Genomic DNA, 17,999 nt, shown 5'->3' with positions numbered 1-17,999 from the left:
AAAGATGAAATTAAAAAAAATAAAAAAAACTATTTTAATTAATGGTGTGACATGAGGAGGAATGACAAAAACTCTTTTCTTTAGTTTTTTTTGTTAATAATTTTAATTTAATTTTAACATAAGGCAAAAAATTGAAAGGCGAAGGGGCAGATTGAAAATTTTTCGAAACAGTTCGAAAAATTGTAAACTACAGAAACCATAATGGATCATTGTTAAATCAACAGAGACCAAAATATAATTCATCCAAAACATTTTTTTTTAAAAAAGGACTGGTCCGGCCCAAAAGGTAGTGCACAAAACCCTTTCTTTGCTAAGCTCACCGCTGGTAATTTCCTCTGACGATGAATATGAAAATGCCGTGAAGAGTTTGAAGTTGGAACTTCGATATAGACAAAGTATTAGTCCCTGTCACGCTCTCAAGGCCAAGTGCGCTTCTTGTTTAAAAGTAGGGAAACTAGATACTTGCTTGCCGGCGGCGACGCCCTAAAGAAAGCAGTATGGTGTTGGAGGTTAGGAGTCTGAGAAAGGCAGTCGTACCTTCTACTCTAATTGAGAATCCTTCACCTGGAAATCTCCAGTCCACCCGCCTTGCTCTCCATGTATTTTCTCTTCTCGTCTCTCTTCAATTATCAATATTTATGTAGTATTGTAATAATCTTAAATGTGTCTGCCCTTTTCTTTTCTTTTTTTGTCGTACGTTCAGGTTAATGAGGATGGCTCCTCTTGTTTGGTCTACATTGCCTCTGGTTGTCACGTGTACAAACTCCTGGTAGAGATAGTTAATAACTTGCATTTTGCCTTGATTTTTCTTTAATAATCTTCTTCTTTAATATTTATTGAATTCAATAGGAGCCAGTACTTGATTGTCTTCTTCTTTGTTATGTCCTATTTGGTTTAGGAATTACCAATTAGGGGAGTGAGTTTTTTGTGGGTTATAAATAGTTTCTTTCCGACTCTTGTTTTTTAATATTCCCATGTATGGAAACAGTGCCTTTGCTATGCGCTATGATTACTCCAGCGTGGTGGTTTTTGAAACTCCCAAGAGTAGTGACAAGTGAAGTTATGTGGAATATGATTAGAACCAAACTGTGCCTTTGTATAGGGTCTGTTTGCATTTTCAATTTAGAAAAAGTGCTTTCTTTAAAAAATGAAAGATGGGAACAATTGTGAGGATCTGCTGTTAAATGAAAGTTCGATATGAGTCGTCAAAAGAATCAACTTGTGAAAAGGGGTAAAAGAGCCAAATTGTGAAGAGGATCTTCCAAAACAAGAAAGTGTAGAACTTAAAATGTGTTGGAAAGGGCCTTTTTATGCTATAAGTGATTTTGATTAGACCAGTACAACAATGACTTTGGATGAACGAGTACTAAAACTAGCAAGGTCCCATCATCCATGTCATTAGTGTTTGTTTTGGATGCTCATGTTAGATCTGTTTAAGAAAATTAAGGAGCGGTTCACTGTCTCATCTTTTTGATAGATTCCTATGGACAATTCCTCTGTCAGTGAAGGGAAAGAAAGCCTCCTCATTCCTGTACAGACACAGGTATTTCATTACATTCTAAGTATGTGGCTGTTGCAAATTTGCAGAAGCAGGTCTCAATTTTGCGTATCAGCTTAGTTCATTGTATAATTTCACTACTGATGCATCAATTTAATTGCTCATCATCTGACTTTCTGAAGGTCATGGATTCTTCATTAGTTAATCGCTGCCCTCATCGGTCAGAAATTCAGAGTATAGTTCTCTCCGAAACTGAAAGTACGTGACTTTGCATTGACATTAACAGATGACATACGGTCTGTACCTTAGCTAGCTTACCCTATTGATGGAGTTGATGACTTCTCAAATTATTTGCAGGCCCTGGTCACTTGGTATTGGGAAGTGTGGACGGTTATGGACACCTTATTGTGTCCAGACTAGATACCAGTGGTAACGGTATAGTTCTCCTTATTTTAGCTCTCATAATTTCGGCATAATTTATGATGAAGATTGGTAGCACGTTTGTATTCTACTTTGAAACTTTATATTTCTTCCTACTCGTTCATGAACTTATGAGATGGATTAATCAGGCATTTTATGCTCATTGTTATTCCTTTACTTCAATCTATTTTGAAGTTGGAATTTAGCACATAGAGGCTGACTATACCATGATTCAGAAAAGGAAAATGTTGTTTGGCTCTTTTGCTGCTAAGTTGATAAACTGTTGATGGTGATCACCAGTGATAGTCTATTCAGGCTTGGAAGAGCTTTCACAGTGGCACATAATATTATCATAGAAAAGTCATAAACTGATGGATAAATTCAGACTATGCTTTTAGACTGTAAATATATTGACCACCACTCTTGTTTTTGAAGTTAAACTAGCCACTGTCTGTATGCTCTCTGATCATGAGATTACATTTTGACTTTAAATCTCAGTGTTGGTTGATGCAAATTTATTTATTTGATTTAAAAAAAAAACAAAATTGCCAACAGTGCATGAACGACAAGTTGTGTGTTTAACTGGAAGTAATCTGATTCTTTTTTTACTTATTGCTCTGTTTCTGTGTTAGTTTCTGCTGGTTCCCAACCAAAGTAATCAGCCATAAAATATGCCTAGGGTTTCTTCAAAGCTTGTCATTTTGGGTTTATTCCATTGCTAACCCATAAGCCCAGCAGTCACACTTCAATTTTTTAGGCCTAGAAAAAATTGCTGTACCAATGGCTCTTCTAACCAATCAATGGTTTTCTGGTTTGAGGGCCATGCATGTCATTTGCTTGTATAAAGTACAGCTTGATAATTAAAACCACACATATCTTACTAGTTTTCACTGTTGGTTTCTGTTTTTATCACGGTTACTGATTTGGGGTTGATAGAAATGCCTTATCAATGTATATTTCTGTTATTTTCAGATATTGATCAGCGTACTTATTCAGTATTACCTCGAGATTCTGGTGTTGGAGAAAGCAGTTGGGCAGGCCTTTGCTTCAGTCGAAGTCAATGGTCCATGGTGACTAATTTCTTTGTTGCGCTAATTTTAAACTTGTTGATATGCACTCTGGCCACAGTGAATGTCATTCAATATCTATTGAGCTGGCAAGAGATTGAAACCATGGCAGCAGATGGCTAAGTGTATAGATTATTAAGTACTGTGTTTTCTCCGTCTCAAGTGGATGAGCATATCCAATCCTGATAGTGAAATCATTGAACTATGCCAGATTCCCATTTTAAAACTCACCAAATTATCTTGTTGTTTTACGCTTTATTCCCATCAACAAATTTATGATTACTTTTTTGGTCAATATGAACCTTTATCTTTTATGTTAGCATCAATTCTCCAAATAAGGAGGGAGGTGTCTGGTACAAAAGGTTCTCTATGCCAATGTATGTCTTATCATTATAAGTTATATCTCTTTATATTTCAGAATATAACATTATAAACAAACTTTCAGAACTTGATGCTGTGCAATAGTAATTATGTAATTATATATGTATCTTTTGTTTTTATGTCACATGTTATAGTTTTTGTTGAGAGGAATTAGGAGCTTGGAATTTTAGACAAAACTACCGTTGGTGTGTGAGCTTGACTGGAAGTTCTTTAGTGATGTTGATTATTTGCAAATGTACTGATAAGCAATAACTGGGACGTAACAACTTTGTTTCTGAACGTCATTAGAATAGAATTTTACTAGATGAAATATGTCAGCTTTATCCCTATTGCTTTCTTCACATCCAGATCCTTTTAACATGAATGGTAGTCTTTATTTGCTGCCTAAACTTTTTGTGCCTTTATCATCTCTGGTTCCAGGCAGCCGTAACACGTAGCTTTTGCAAAAGCATTGATGTTTATGACCAAGACATCCATGTGCGCACTTTACGTACGTAAGTATAGTTTCTGCTAGTAAAATTGTTCCTTTTGATTATTTTACTTAGAAAGCCACATGGACCATGTTATATTTATGGTTAGAAAAAAATGGATTTGTAATTTTCATAGTTTAAAGAAGAGGGTGAAGGGATCTATGATTTAGGAATGGCAGACTGTGTTGGCTGGAGTTCATTTGATAGTTAAGGAATTTGTTTTCTCTCAGAAGGTAGAAGCCATCTAAATATCTTGTGATTTCTTGAACAGACCAACAAAAAGCCTTCAATCTGAAATACATCAATGTCCAGCAAAGAACATCTTACCCTTTATGATGTGTCAATCCCTTAGAATACCTGAGTTATTTTTCTACTTCTTCAAGTAACTTCTGTGTCCTGAATGTTGGGCTATCTTTAATGCATTTATACTGTTTATTTGACTATGTTGCAGACTCTGGTACCCATCCTCATTGAACTTTTTGGAGAATTCAGGCAATGGAAGTGCAGATTCTATACTAGCTGTTGCTGAGGGCTGCCAGGTATTATTGTGTGTTTTCATATTTGCCCTTTTCCCTGTTTGCTTACATGTGCTGCTCTGCTTCATCTATTGGAATTTACTGCAGCTCACACTATGGGACTTGAGAATGAAAGAAAATGGTGGTTGTCTACGACGAATTTCTGGTTCTCTTGGTGATATTTTCTATGCTGTGTGCAGTTCCTCAACCGGTAATGTTGCAGTAGGTGGGGCTGATCGTACTGTGACCATATATGATCCTCGCAGGTTGGTCGTCACTATTGGATTGTTTGGGACAATTAATGGGGATAGAGATTTCATTTACAATAGCTTGGGATTTTCATTTCTAACGAGGGAGGTCTCTTTTGTGACTTATGATTTGTTCTTCTAATCAGCATGTTATTTAGGTAGATGTTGGCTGAGTATCAATGATTGCTCATTGCATGTTTGTTCTTCTAATCAGCATGTTATTTATACTGTCCTCCAAATTTCTGGTGTTATTCAATATGAATAGGAAACGATGGGGGAAAACTACTCTTCCCTTCAACAGATTGAGACATAATTAATGTTTACATCTTGAATGTAGATGGTCGCCAATTACCAGATGGGTGCATTGCTCAAAATATGAGGTCTGTTTTTATTTGATCAATTCCTCCCCTTAAATTCTTGTTTTTTCAGGCTCTTCTCCATGTTTCGACATCCAAGGATAATTTTATTTATTGTATTAGCAATGGAAGGAAGAACAAAATCCATTGTTATCGTATTTGTTTATTGATATTTTTCATATTTAGTATTTTTATTAAAAAGTATCTGTTCATGATTTGATTGTTTCACTGGAGATTAGACAAAAGATGAAATAGTAAAGAGGGGATAGCAAAATATAAACTCTTGAAATGAGTGTCTACTGCAAGTCTACTCCTCACAGATCCTCTTCTCTCACTTTCCTGCATTTAAAGAGATCTCTCTTGTTCAAATTTGTCACTAGATTACTCACTTATGAGGTTTATTGTTTTTCTTGAACACAAGAAATTCTAATGGCTTTCAAGATTAAGAATGGGGCTTTCTGGTTACATATGCTAACCTGTACCGATTTTTTTCTTCTTCTGAAGTTCTCTGTCTTCTGGGTTTTCATGCAGCATTTTAAATCATTTTGCTTTTGCTACAATTGCAGATAACCGGACTTGCATTCTCATCACTTGACCCTGATTACATCTATATCCAAGGGGTTGATTATGAGGTTATTGCTTAGGAAGCCATGACAGCTTCTCTCTTGTTTTACTACTTTTCTTGCTTGGCATTTTTTAGTAACAGATTGACTAGACGTGCATTAAGTTTACATTTCAGTTGCCTTTACAAAGTTGTAGTTTGATCACCCTCACTTATTCTACTGGGGGTATTTTCACTTCATAAAGACGACAAAATATAATAGAACTGAAACTAAATTGCTCTTGCTTTGTTACCATGGAGAAGAAAGGTGCTTGTACACTGCTGAATGTACAGAGGATGGGAAATTCTCGTTAACACAAAAAAAAAGCAAGTTAAAATGCTGAAAACTCTGAAGCACTCCATTCTCGCTGAACATCTTCTAGAGAAACACCTTGTATGGTGGTCTGTAAATTGCTAGTATGTGAAAAGGGTAAATGTTCAACCTTCCTTGTCTATGAAATAAACTTCTTTTAAGCAGAGAGCTTTAAAGGCTTTGTCAGAAAATTTTGAGGGGTATAAAATGGTAGATAGAAAGCTTTGAATTTTAGACCAAAATATGAGACGGGATCCATGTGGCTGTCACATGCCCGCTGGAAGTGTTTGTTGTTGACACAGGAATAATTTTGCGTACAATTTGGTGCCAGTTATCTAGGCATGAAGAGTGCCTTTTAATTGTTAACCAAAGTAGTCCTTCATCCATTAGAGGGATTGTTAGAGTTTTTTTGTTTCTGTGGTGCTCTAGATTCTGCATAAAATTGGAGCATCTTTCTAAATTGTTTTCCTTTGTAAGAATTTTTCTTCTTCTTTTGCCCTCTAATCCCGTTTGATGATGAACATATCCGCAGGTCCTTTGTGGGCAGCGGAAAGAATGCGAAAAGGTCTTTTCATTTAGAGGAGATTCAAACTGGCTTGGGTTCAGTAAGGTATAATGATCTATTTTTTTCAAGATTGCACATGGTTTCAGGGTGCGCTCAGCATGCATTACTTGCATTGCGAAGAATTCTGTGCTTGTGGTAACTACTCAGTTTGGATTAATTTGGTTCAAACTTGTATGTTCTCTCTCTCCGCCATAGCTGGAATCAATTGGTTTGAGTGATAAAAACAATATCCCATTGTTTATGCTGTTGGAAGTCTCAAACAACAGTAGCAAATTTTAGAATTTGGTTCTGTAACACATGAAAATGACCCAGATAATTTTAGATGAAGGGCGGAAAGAAAATGGGAGAGTGATAACTCATTAACTTGTAACAAAAACTCATAACCCATTTGTAGCTCCACCAAAGCAGTGCGCACTAAAAGAAATATCTGGGGAGTCTTACTCTTCTAAGGTTCACATTCGCACACTTCTAATTTTATTAAATTGGTGTGAACTTAGCTGAAATGCAGTATGATAATTTATATAGAACTCATAAACAGTATAGTCTTCTGCCTGGGCCAAGTAATTCCATCTCTGTTGTTGTGAGTTGGGCTTGCATTGAATTAAGCTGCGTTTCTAGTTAGTTAACAACACCATATTGATGCTGTTCTAATATAGGATGAGCCAACCATCTCACACGTTTGCTTCCGATCATTGCTGCAGTGTTGCAATAGGGATGTAGTGGGCGGTTGGTGTGATTCTGGTAGCATCTTCATGGCTGACGTTGGAGTTAAAGAGGAGTGAAATAAACATGGTGATAAATCCTTGAAAATGGATGTTCTTTGAGGTTGTGCTTATGTGTTCTCATCTATGGGGTTGGATTCTGCTGCTTAGGCATCAGGGTTTTTTTAGCAGCAACACTTGTTACCATTTCTCCAAGCAGCCATTTGATACTCCAGTCAAGCCACCAATTAACTTCTTCAACAGGATGATTTCTCAAACACGGCATCCACCTCGGTTTTAGGTTTGACCTTCCATGTCTGGGACTGTGTATGCTAGAGGAGGAACTGGTGCATCAAATATTACCTGTAACTCATGTACTGCCTAGTTTACAGTTTGCAGTTTGATTCTGACAGAATGCAAGTGCTGCAGCCATACCTCGGCTGCAAAACTGAGGTCAGCCATGAATTGACACATCTTGTTTCTTCATAAGCGAACTGGTACGACTCTTAAGCCACATGGGTATGCAATGATCATCAGCTTATTATTAAGAATTAAGATTATGTTAGTTAAGAAAAAACTAAAGGGTGTCGGGAAAAGTACTGTTGACCCATACTCATGGTACTGTTGATTACAATGGTAACTTACCCTTTTTTTTTTTTTTGGTTTCTTGGTTTTTTGTATTTTGATATTTCAATTTAATTTTTCCAATTTGCTCTTTGAAGTTGCATTTTTTTGGATTTTGACTTGACTATCTATTTTGGATTCTCAGTTTATGATATCTCATGATGTTGGAAAAAAAAATTTGCCTGGTTGGACCAATTAAATGAGATTTTATTGATTTAAAATAATTAAAGCTATTGGAACCGAATTTGAATAATATGTAAATATTTAATTTTTTTTCTTTAAAAGTTTATTTGTTTTTGTGTTTCAAAAATGTTTTTAAAAAGATATGAAAATTTATTATTGTTTTCTTTGCTTTTAATTATTTTTGTGTTTTCGGAATGTTTTGATGTATTGATGTTAAAAATAAATTTTAAAAAATAAAAAATATTATTTTAATATATTTTCAAGCAAAAAAATATTTGAAAAACCATCTAGGATTATCCTATTACAACTCTAAATAATCAAGTGCTAAATTGCATAGAAGATCAGCACTTTTATTATTTTTTCCCGATCACTCAATTTCTTCCTTTTTTTTTTTTCTTCAAGTTAATCCTTTTAAATTTAGTTTATTTGGGGTTATACTTAACAGAGGTTTTTTGGGTTGAATAGAAAAGGGGATCCTGCTGTGGTGTTGAGGGAAAACCTTAGGAAATTCATGGCTTTCTTATAGTTGAAAGCATCTGGTATTATGTAGTAATTTAAAGTATTTTTTATTTAAAAATATATTAAATAATTTTTTTATATATTTTTTAAAAATTATTTTTTATATTGGTCTATCAAAATAATATAAAATTATATAAAAAATTTATTTTAAATAAAAAAAATCATATTTTAAAAGAATATGATTTCCACGCGTTCCAAACACTTTTAAATTCTCCATCTTTCCCAGAAGTTGTATTGTAGCTTAGGGTTATTGACAAGAGCTTTTCTCCGGAGTCCATTTGTTTTAAGACAAATGTAAATGAGCACGAAAACTAAATTCAGGTGATATAGTTGGAATGGTAACTCCAAGTCTTCATCTTTCTGGCCCATGCTTTTAAAGCATGTCAGTATAGCAATCCATGGTTATGAAATACAATTCAGAGTTGACGATTAAGAAGCTATTTCTGGGTCAACTCCAGAAAAAAAAATTATAATATCCTATAAAAAAAAATTAAAAAATAATTCATATGAATAAATATTGTATCTATAGTTATTACACATGAAAAAGTTGATAAACATTTCACAAAAATATAAGCTATGAAAAATATATATAAGGGAAAATATTCACAAATTAATTTTATATTTTTCAGATTTATTAAAAAAAAAAGTCGGGTGTCACCCGGGTTTCGGGTTGACTAACGGATTGCAAATTAGGGTTTTGATCATTTGAAACGCGGTCAACCTGTCGGGTTAGACTGGGTTTTATATAGGCTAAGCAATCCGTTAAATATATTATACATATCTTGTATTTGAATTCTAAGATTTTCTTTTGCTTTGTTTTCTTTCAATCCACAACATTTTTCCACACAAAAATAAAGAACTATCTATGACATTGAACATTCCTGGATTTGAAGCAGTTGACAGTGCATTGTGGTCCTCTTTTATCCCCTCTAGGGCTACAATCTCTTGAGTTTTTCAAAGGACGAGGTCAATATACCTAATCAAAGATCGGAGGGATCTAGACTGCAGTCCTGTTCGGGGCTTTCTAGTGGGGCTAGGAAGACCAGAAAAGAGGGCCCCATCGTTTGAGATCGATCGTCAGTTCAACCAACAGCTCAACAACTGCCATGAATGGCTGTATCTTTCTCCAATAATTAATACCCTATCTCATATGTGCACCTCTTATTTCATGGCAAGCCATGGACAGGTCATTGTTTCAGGCCATGAAAATAACAGTGTTCGAGTTTTTTCCTAACTTAAAATAATAGCATTGATCTTGGCCCTCGAGTCTCATTTTGCGATCATTGACCAGGAATCAAGAAATTCACAAAAACTAGGCAAACACCTTCTCCTATTATCAACATGTGCTCTAAGAAATCGATGCCAGCAATTTGTCAAATAAATAATAAAATTGCCAGTGGTTGGATGCTGGTTCTTGTTTCTCAGGCCAAGTGCATATCCCTTGTCTCGTTGAATAACTTATAAATAGACGTGCAGAAAGAGTCAAACTGTACATTTCACTATGCCATGCTCTTACCTCTACTAGCAGGCATAAGACATGCATGGGTGCTTCTATTTTAAGCCTTCAAGGACCACAGCTTGAGAGGCCCAGCAATAAAATATATCTGGGTCAGAACTTGAGCGCCGTTTACGTTTGTGAAATTCTTTATGCGTTGATGCTGATAGTTTTTTTTTTCTTTTTTTCTTTTGCTGGCAGCACGCAAATGGACATGATTTCATGTATATATGCAGTGTTTATTTTTACAGGAGACAATTTATTTGGTCTTTGTCTTATCCACCGAGAATTATTCATGTGTGTGAACAGAGCATAAAGAAAGCTTTGGTCTCTCTTCAAGTTCAGGTGGGGCAAATATGGCGTGGCAATGGCAATCAGGCTGGATTTCTTGGAGAAGGAAAGGCAGGTTTTCTCTTAGATTCTCTCTTTAATGGTCCGTCAAATTGATCGGTGTTCCAGTCTTGCAATTATTGAGACGCGGCTGTCCAGCAAATGCTGAGGGACGAGGATAAGCCTATCCCCTGAAATAATTAACTTGAAAGAGTACGAGTCACGAGAGGGGGAGGGTTAGCTATTTGGACACTACGAGATAGGTGGGTGGGTCTATTGACACATCTTAGCCGCGGGTTCAAAAAACAAAATGTATTTATTAGCCTATTCTATTAAAATTACTAGGAGTAGTAGGGGGGGGTGTTTGTTCTTTTTGTTGCTGGTTATAGATTGTTTTTTTATTTATATTTTTAATATGTTGATTTTAAATACAAATAAAAAAATTAATATAATTTTAATTAAAAAATAATTTTATCAAAAAACATAGTTTTTCTATATGCTTTCATCTCCCGGACAAAATGTCCGGCTTGTCAAAGAGCTGTATATTTTTGTATTTTAAAAATGGTTTAAAAAATTAATATTTTATTTTTTATTTCAAATTAATTGTTTTTGGTATTTTTATATTGTTTTAATGTCAAAAATAATTTTTAAAAAATAATAAAAAATATTATTTTAATATATTAAAAAAAACACTTTAAAATGCAATTACTAAAACCTTTTCGATCAAAAAAAAAGTTACATGGTAAAGGGTGTATTAAAAACTCTATTGAAAATGAATAACAGTGCACCTACAAAAATAACTAGAAACCTCCAAAAGAAATACGATTCAAAATACAGGCCTGCTACACTTGAGCAAATTAAAAAGTAATGCACTTATAGTGGATTTACGATAATAAGTTGAGTTGCGAGGTACGATAAGATCGAATCTGTTCATATGATAAAAATAATTTATTTCAAAAAGCTTGTTAAAAAACAAATCACTTTAACTCTTTTTTTCTTTCTTTCTAAAAATGACAAATCCCTGTTTCTCTGTTATCGAGGATTTTGTTTTTGGATTTTTTAACACAATTATACCGATCAAATTGATAGTCAAATCTAATATAGAAAAACTTACAAATTAATTAATATATGCTCCCTTCTTCGAGAAGAATTCCTAAAAACAAATAGGGAATTAAGAAGCAAATAACAATATGATCCTTTATGTTCCGTTCTTAACACTCCTTCTCTTTCATAGGAAATCACATTTTTTTGCTCACTTGGTCATGTTCGTGAAGTCAATGCTACTAGAAGATTGATGTTTGTTTGGTATTGTGGCAGTAATTATTTTATAAAGTATTTTTTATTTAAAAATATTTTTATTATTATTTAAGATTTATTTTTAATATTATCACATCAAAAAATCTAAAAATATAAAATTAAAAAATTAAATTTTATTAAAAAATATTTTTAAAACACAATACATGCATGCTAGAAGCATAAATCCACACGTGAGGCAGGCAGGGTGGTTTTGCTGTTTAGGAGAGATTCTCTTGCCATTTATAATCTAAGCGTATCTTTTGTAATAATTAAAGGCTTCGTTATCTTCATCTATGTTGTTTAAGTGGAGATAAATATGTTAATTGGCGTGCATGTGTGCACAAACAGCATACGCCCTTGTGTCTTGGGTCCGAGTTGTTAAAAAAACATCTCTCTCTCGCAGCAATTTTATTTTCAAGGGCCTGCAAGAGACAACCGAACACTTCCATTTCGCTAGAAAACATGGTCTTGTTGTTGAAAGCTTTCTTGTTTGATTCTTGAAAATTGAGGGTCGTAACTCGTAAGATATATTTCATCGATCGTTAATAATTTGTAATATAGTTTATTTTCCAAAATGGTACTATATTACTTATCCTTGCTATATTACTGGTCAGATTAAAGTATTTTTTAATGTAAATTTTTTAGGCATTACTAACTTGTTTTCTAGTAGATAAAAAATTTAAATCATGTCGGAGTTGACTCGATATAACTTGATTGGCTTGAAAGATCTAAAAACAATCTGGATGACCAATGAAAATATATTTTGACTCTAAAAGATTTCAAGACAATATGTTTTTTTAACACTAGAATGACAATAAATTGAATTGATCCGGATTAACCTAAGTCAACATACCAAATTCACAATCAAGTCATGAGACCGTAATAACCTTATAAAAAATAAATAAAAATATTATGAAATCCCAATTTCTAATCAATTCAATGTTAAAGAGTGAGATTGAAAAAAAATCAATTATAAAAAATAATTCAAGTCAACTTACGTTAAAAATATTATGAAATCCCAATTTCTAATCAATTCAATGTTAAAGAAACTTGCAACCAGGATCATAAAACAAAAAAAACCCCATAGAAAAAAAAAAAACAAAGTAAGAATCTCGATTCATTATCAACTCAATATTAAATGAATAAAAAAAATGAATCAACCTAGTTAAATTGTTAAGCTAGTGGCTTGGTTATGAGAGAACGATGACTCTATAGAAATTAATTCGAAACAAATTATAAAGTTCGATCCTGGTAAAACTAATATTGAAATATAAATCAAGTTACGAAGTTAAATAATGAATAAATTAAATATTGAATAGTAAAATTAAAAAACAAAAATTAAATTAAAAAAAGTCAAATTATTATTTCCAATGAACTGTGATATGTGAAAAGGTGTAAAGTGAATTCAATTTTTGTTTTTGTTTTTGTTAATGTCAAACGTCATGTAAATTCTTGTAATCAAGGATAATTCGTGGACTCCTATCCCGAGACATCAAAGAAGTAAAATACCGATATTATTACCATTAATCAATCTGTTCAGATATAAGCAAAATCGTAGCAAATTAACAAAAACCTAAAACTCCTTTTGAAGTTATTGTGCCATTTTTCAGTAAATACTATGGATTATAATAGTAAACATCAATAATAATTTCTTTTTTTTTCTTTATCTTTCAGTAATTTTATATTTTGATAGTTCAATTTATTTTTTATATTTTTATTTTGAGCCTTTAACATTGCAATAATACGAGTTTGGGCTTGAGAGATTATTTTTTCTACTTACAATTAGGGATGTTGTAGAAATATTTTGCTTTTTGGTTGATATTCGATTTCGCAAAGTGAAATTCAATTTTATTAGTTTAGAGTAGCTAAATGTTTGGGGACCAAGTTTCAAGCTTTGAAAAATACTAGGCCTTTTTTAATTATTTTTTAATTAGGAATTGGGTTGCATAGGCAAGAGAAAAACTCAAGTTATTTTTTTCGGTTACTAAACTTATTTTTTTAAAAATGATCCTTCCAAGTTTGGTATTTTAGAGAATTTATTTAATAGTTTATTTTAGTTGACCGGATATAAGGAACTCACACTATCGACAAAAAGCTTCAGAATTAGTTGATATTTGATTTGTCAAAATAAAACTAAAGTATGTTGATTTAGAGTAATTAGCGACTGAGGACCAATATTTACACCAGGACAAAGACAGGGGACTAGAGTTAATGAGCACCTTAGATTGGTTAGTGCTGTGCTGTAGTGCATACAATACACGCGCCACCGGGTGAAGGAGCTTGCAATGCTATGGTGACACATGTGAGTTTCTCCAGTGGAGAAACACCTTGTTCCGCTTCCGCGATGGCATTGAAAGCATCATGCCATGTGCTTTCGTTTGGAAAAACACGGGTGACATGAAGATGATGGTTTGTTGGTGATGACACTTTTTTTTTTCTTTTTTCTTTTCTCTTTCTTTCCTTGAAATTCACACTATTCTATCAATGATTTAGAGTTATCTTTTCATATTACTATCATTCCAATTTATTCTTATTTTTTTTATTGTTATTTTTTTCTTATGGATTCTTTTATAGAATTTATTCTTTTCTTTCCATTTCATTCTTCAATTCTAAATTTTAAGTTATCATCTCATTTTTTTTCTTCAAATTTGTTTCTTATTCTTTTAATTGTTATTGTTTTCCTCTTTGTATTATTTTTTTCAATTTCATCATTCAATCCAAAACTATAAATTGTCCTTTCAATTTTTTTTTTTAAATTTGGTTTTCATTTTTTTATTGTTATTCCCAATCTTAAGAACCGAGTCATGGGTTTGAAAAGCTAATCTGGGTTGACATTGATCTTTTTTTTAGGGTTGATTTTCTTATTGATTTTCTTTTTCAATTTCATCCTTCAATATTGAGTTTTTTAAGAAATTGAAAATTGTGATTTTCTTTGGTTTCCTTTCTTTAGGTTGATCCTGGTCTTAAGACCTAGCTATGGGGTTGGTGGGTTATTTTTGATTGATTTAGTTTTTTTTAAATAATGTTTTTTAGTTTTAGATTCATCCATAAATACAAGGTTGGTTTTAGAATTACGCTTCATAAATTTTCTTATTTTTCCTTCTCTTTGATTATCCTATTCGCACGGTCCAGGCAACAGGGGTTTGTGGGCTTACCTAGGTTTGCAGGGTTTTCTTTGTTTCTTTTTGTTAATTGATTTATTTCTAATTTCACAATTTTACCTTGAGTTTGTTGGGAATTGAGTTTTGTAATTTTTTTATTTGCTTTTTATTAGGCTATCCTAATCTTATGAATCGGATCACGAGTTTTACAAGCTAACTCGGGTTGACCTGAGTCGATTTTTTTTTTTTTTTTTTAATTTCTTCATTTCGTATTGGGTTGGCTAAGAATTGAGTTTTTTTTTTTTTTTTACAAGCATTTTTTTTTGTGCATATTATTATGAGCACTTCTTTTGGTTTAATGTAGTGGATTTACTATTGTTGTCTGTTTTTTCATCACTTCTTTTGTGCATTTAGTGAGAGGGTTGAGAGTTTTTTACGTGGAGAGGAAAGTAAAATGTATTGAGATGAAGAAATCGTTCGAGCCCAGAAGGAAGAAATCTAATATAACTTGCATATCAGGGACCACAATTTTATTTTATTTTTATTTTAAAGCCACGTCATGTAAAAATATGCTAAAATGTTTTGAAACATAGATCTATGGAGGAATTTTGTATCCTCGGTCGGAGTGGGTTGTGGTCTCGACCAGCATTGCTGGATCCATCGATAGTTGTTTCGAGGGAAATATAGTTTTTTCATCATAAAAAAAACAGAGAATGTCTCCTTGTATTGTCTACAAATCTCCCCCCCCCCCCCCCCCCCATAGCACACGTCTTTGCCTCTTTTTGGATCCTCTTAATTATAAGAACAATATAATTAGTATATATGATCCATAGATCTATTATCCTATTAGGCTTTAATTACTCTAAATTAAAATATCGTTTGAGACTAAGAGGCTTCATAAAAATACCATTAGAAAATTGATTTACTTATGAGTAAGTGATTTAGTTATAAAATCCTTTATGCCTTACATTGTCGTCCATTAGTGGTTTTTTTGTGTTTAAAGAACTATTTAACCCCAAGATTACCCTGACGTGAGGGTATCTCTTTATCATTGCTCACTTTTGACCATGAAAAAGCTATTTTCTTCATTACTTATGGTTTATGATGGAAATTTTCAAATTATTATTTATTTGTTATCATTATTATGGATTAAAAAATAAAAATTCATTTGATCTAGTCGTATTCATATTTTATTTTAGTCATCATGAGATACATGTCATTGCCATTATTATTTTTATTAAAAACTACATGAACTTAGTCAAATGAATTTTTTTAAAATCTCTCCTTTAATCTCATATATTGTGTCCCTCCTCTATTTATATTGTATGAGATCTCTACAAAATAAAAAAAAAACCTAAATAAAAAAATATTATGAGTCAATTATATTAATTTTTTTTTACAATGGATTCTCAATTAATTAATTGTTTTTTCTTGTTATATTATTTCCTTTTTTACCGTGGATTCTCCAATTTATTTTTATATATATATTTTTGCATAATCTCTCCTTATTATTTTTTTTAGTCCCTACTCTTTGCAATCCCTTGTTTTCTCTTTTTTTCTTTCACTCCCTAAACTCCTTTTTCTTTCTTTTGTTTTGCCAAAAATTAAATTTGATTGAAAATATAAATTTGAAAAACACAGAGAAAGATTGAGAGTAAAAAATGGATTATCACACCTCCCTCCGTCTTAATTTTTCTTAATAATATCCTATGAACTTGGTGTCTCGTGCTCTTTGTTTTCTTAAAGAAAGACCCCTGAAGATAGGGGTGAATAAAAAAAATAAAAAAATCGAGAAAATCGAAAAAAAAATAACAGAAAAAACCGAACCGTGAAAAAAACCGATTAAAATTTAAAAAAAACTGACCAGTTCGGTTTTGTTTTATAAGTTTGAAATCGAAAAAATCAAACCGAACCTAATAAAAAAAAACCGAGTCAAACTGAAAAAATCAAGTTAAATCAAAAATAATCACCCCTATATAGAAGATTTCGGTCACTATCCTTTCCGGTTTCCAAAAATCCTTCCCCTCCTCTCTGAAGAACCCATTTTATCTTCTTTTATTTTTTCTCCATTATCTCAAGCTTAAAATAATAAATCACATTTACGGAGGCATTAAAAGCCTCCCAAGAGGATATCATTACGAAACATTGAATGGAAGTACAAAACAAGGGACTCTCATTTCTGGGGGAGCCCTAAAACTAATATTTAATATACCTTCCCTTTTATCCTTCTCTTCCAAGCTGTATAATATTATTCTTTCTTTCCCTTCAAGCCTCGTACACTCCCTTTTCCAATCATCTTTCACATCCACGTATATATATATATATATATATATATATATATATATATATATATATATATATTTATATATATATATATATTTATTTATTTTAAATTCTAGACCAGTCTCCGTCATCTCACTTTATTTATTTATTTTTCCATCATGAGCTTTTTCATGATTTATACTAACTCACTGCCATACCATATGATAGGTGGATGGATCTATTAACTATATAGAATCCCTTACGAATAATTTCTATCTAAACAAAAGCAAAACTTGCTGATAATGACAGGGGTATTTTCGACAAATAGGTGCAGAAAACTGTACACGTCAGCCACTCCCTTCTAGAAAGCAGGACGGGACCTAGTCCCTCCCCCCCCCTCTCTCTCTCTCGCTCTCCTCTATTACGAGCCAACGAAGACCAAGCTGTACCGTCCACGTGTACAATCCCCTCTCTCTCTCAAATGACCCTGTCTTCTCCACTCCCTCCCCCTCACCCACCACGTGGCAGACATCACACCCTTCTTAAATCACAACCACGTTTACACAAGCAACCCTACCATATCACAAGCTAATCAAACGGCCCAAATCCCACCCGTACAAAAGAATATTCTTCCATTGCAAAATACTTACCAAGCTAACTCAAGGCGTGTTCACTGCGTGTTTGGTTCGTGTAAGAAAGTACTAACCCATACTTGGGAATTTTATGCTATTGACCCTGTAATTATGCTATAAAGAGCGAGAAAAAATAAAAAAATATTTTTGTAATAAAAAATAAGATTTTATCACTTTTTACTTTTTACCGAGATAAAATATAATTTTCTCATATTTATTTTCAATTTTATATTATTAGAAGTTTTCAGAAGTATTTGTTAGTGATTATTTTTTAAAGTGATTTTTATTTAAAAATACATTAAAATAATATATATATATATATATATATTTTTTAAAAAAATTATTTTTGACATTAACATATTAAAATGATATAAAAACTTAAAAAAATTAATTTAAAATAATTAAAATTAATTTTTTTAAAA

General features: G+C 32.6%; 1 protein-coding gene and 1 long non-coding RNA gene across 5 annotated transcripts; both read left to right on the top strand.

Annotated features, from left to right (window-relative positions):
* Nucleotides 1-285: 285 nt before the first annotated feature.
* On the top strand, nt 286-7,792 carry LOC7467816 (uncharacterized). 4 transcript variants are annotated; one of them, XM_024594544.2, is made up of 13 exons: nt 289-599; nt 704-778; nt 1,478-1,543; nt 1,681-1,756; nt 1,856-1,933; nt 2,891-2,988; nt 3,787-3,860; nt 4,288-4,375; nt 4,460-4,617; nt 4,937-4,979; nt 5,522-5,587; nt 6,402-6,479; nt 7,136-7,792. In XM_024594544.2, exons 1-13 carry the CDS (start codon nt 498-500, stop codon nt 7,214-7,216), a joined length of 1,083 nt encoding a protein of 360 aa, XP_024450312.1. In that variant the 5' UTR covers nt 289-497; the 3' UTR covers nt 7,217-7,792. The 4 variants fall into 4 exon arrangements, with proteins under 4 accessions (XP_024450314.1, XP_024450312.1, XP_024450313.1 ...); XM_002302141.4 differs by having other exon boundaries at nt 291-599; nt 704-769; XM_024594545.2 differs by lacking the exon at nt 704-778.
* A 2,164-nt stretch (nt 7,793-9,956) lies between these two features.
* Nucleotides 9,957-10,768, top strand: LOC127905021 (uncharacterized). Its single transcript, XR_008058631.1, has 2 exons — nt 9,957-10,069; nt 10,158-10,768. It is a non-coding gene; the product is annotated as an uncharacterized LOC127905021 (long non-coding RNA).
* The last annotated feature ends 7,231 nt before the right edge of the window (nt 10,769-17,999 follow it).

The sequence above is a fragment of the Populus trichocarpa genome, chromosome 2, assembly GCF_000002775.5.
Source record: "Populus trichocarpa isolate Nisqually-1 chromosome 2, P.trichocarpa_v4.1, whole genome shotgun sequence".
NCBI classification, from domain to species: Eukaryota; Viridiplantae; Streptophyta; class Magnoliopsida; order Malpighiales; family Salicaceae; genus Populus; species Populus trichocarpa.
This window is presented reverse-complemented; position numbering and strand designations above follow the sequence as displayed.

Excerpts from the sequence above, each read along its gene's own strand:
- LOC7467816 (XM_024594544.2), top strand. The coding sequence starts at position 498 with ATGGTGTTGGAGGTTAGGAGTCTGAGAAAGGCAGTCGTACCTTCTACT. Across the intron at positions 1,544-1,680 it reads TCATTCCTGTACAGACACAG|GTCATGGATTCTTCATTAGT; the intron begins GTATTTCATTAC and ends GACTTTCTGAAG. Across the intron at positions 6,480-7,135 it reads ACTGGCTTGGGTTCAGTAAG|TGTTGCAATAGGGATGTAGT; the intron begins GTATAATGATCT and ends TCATTGCTGCAG.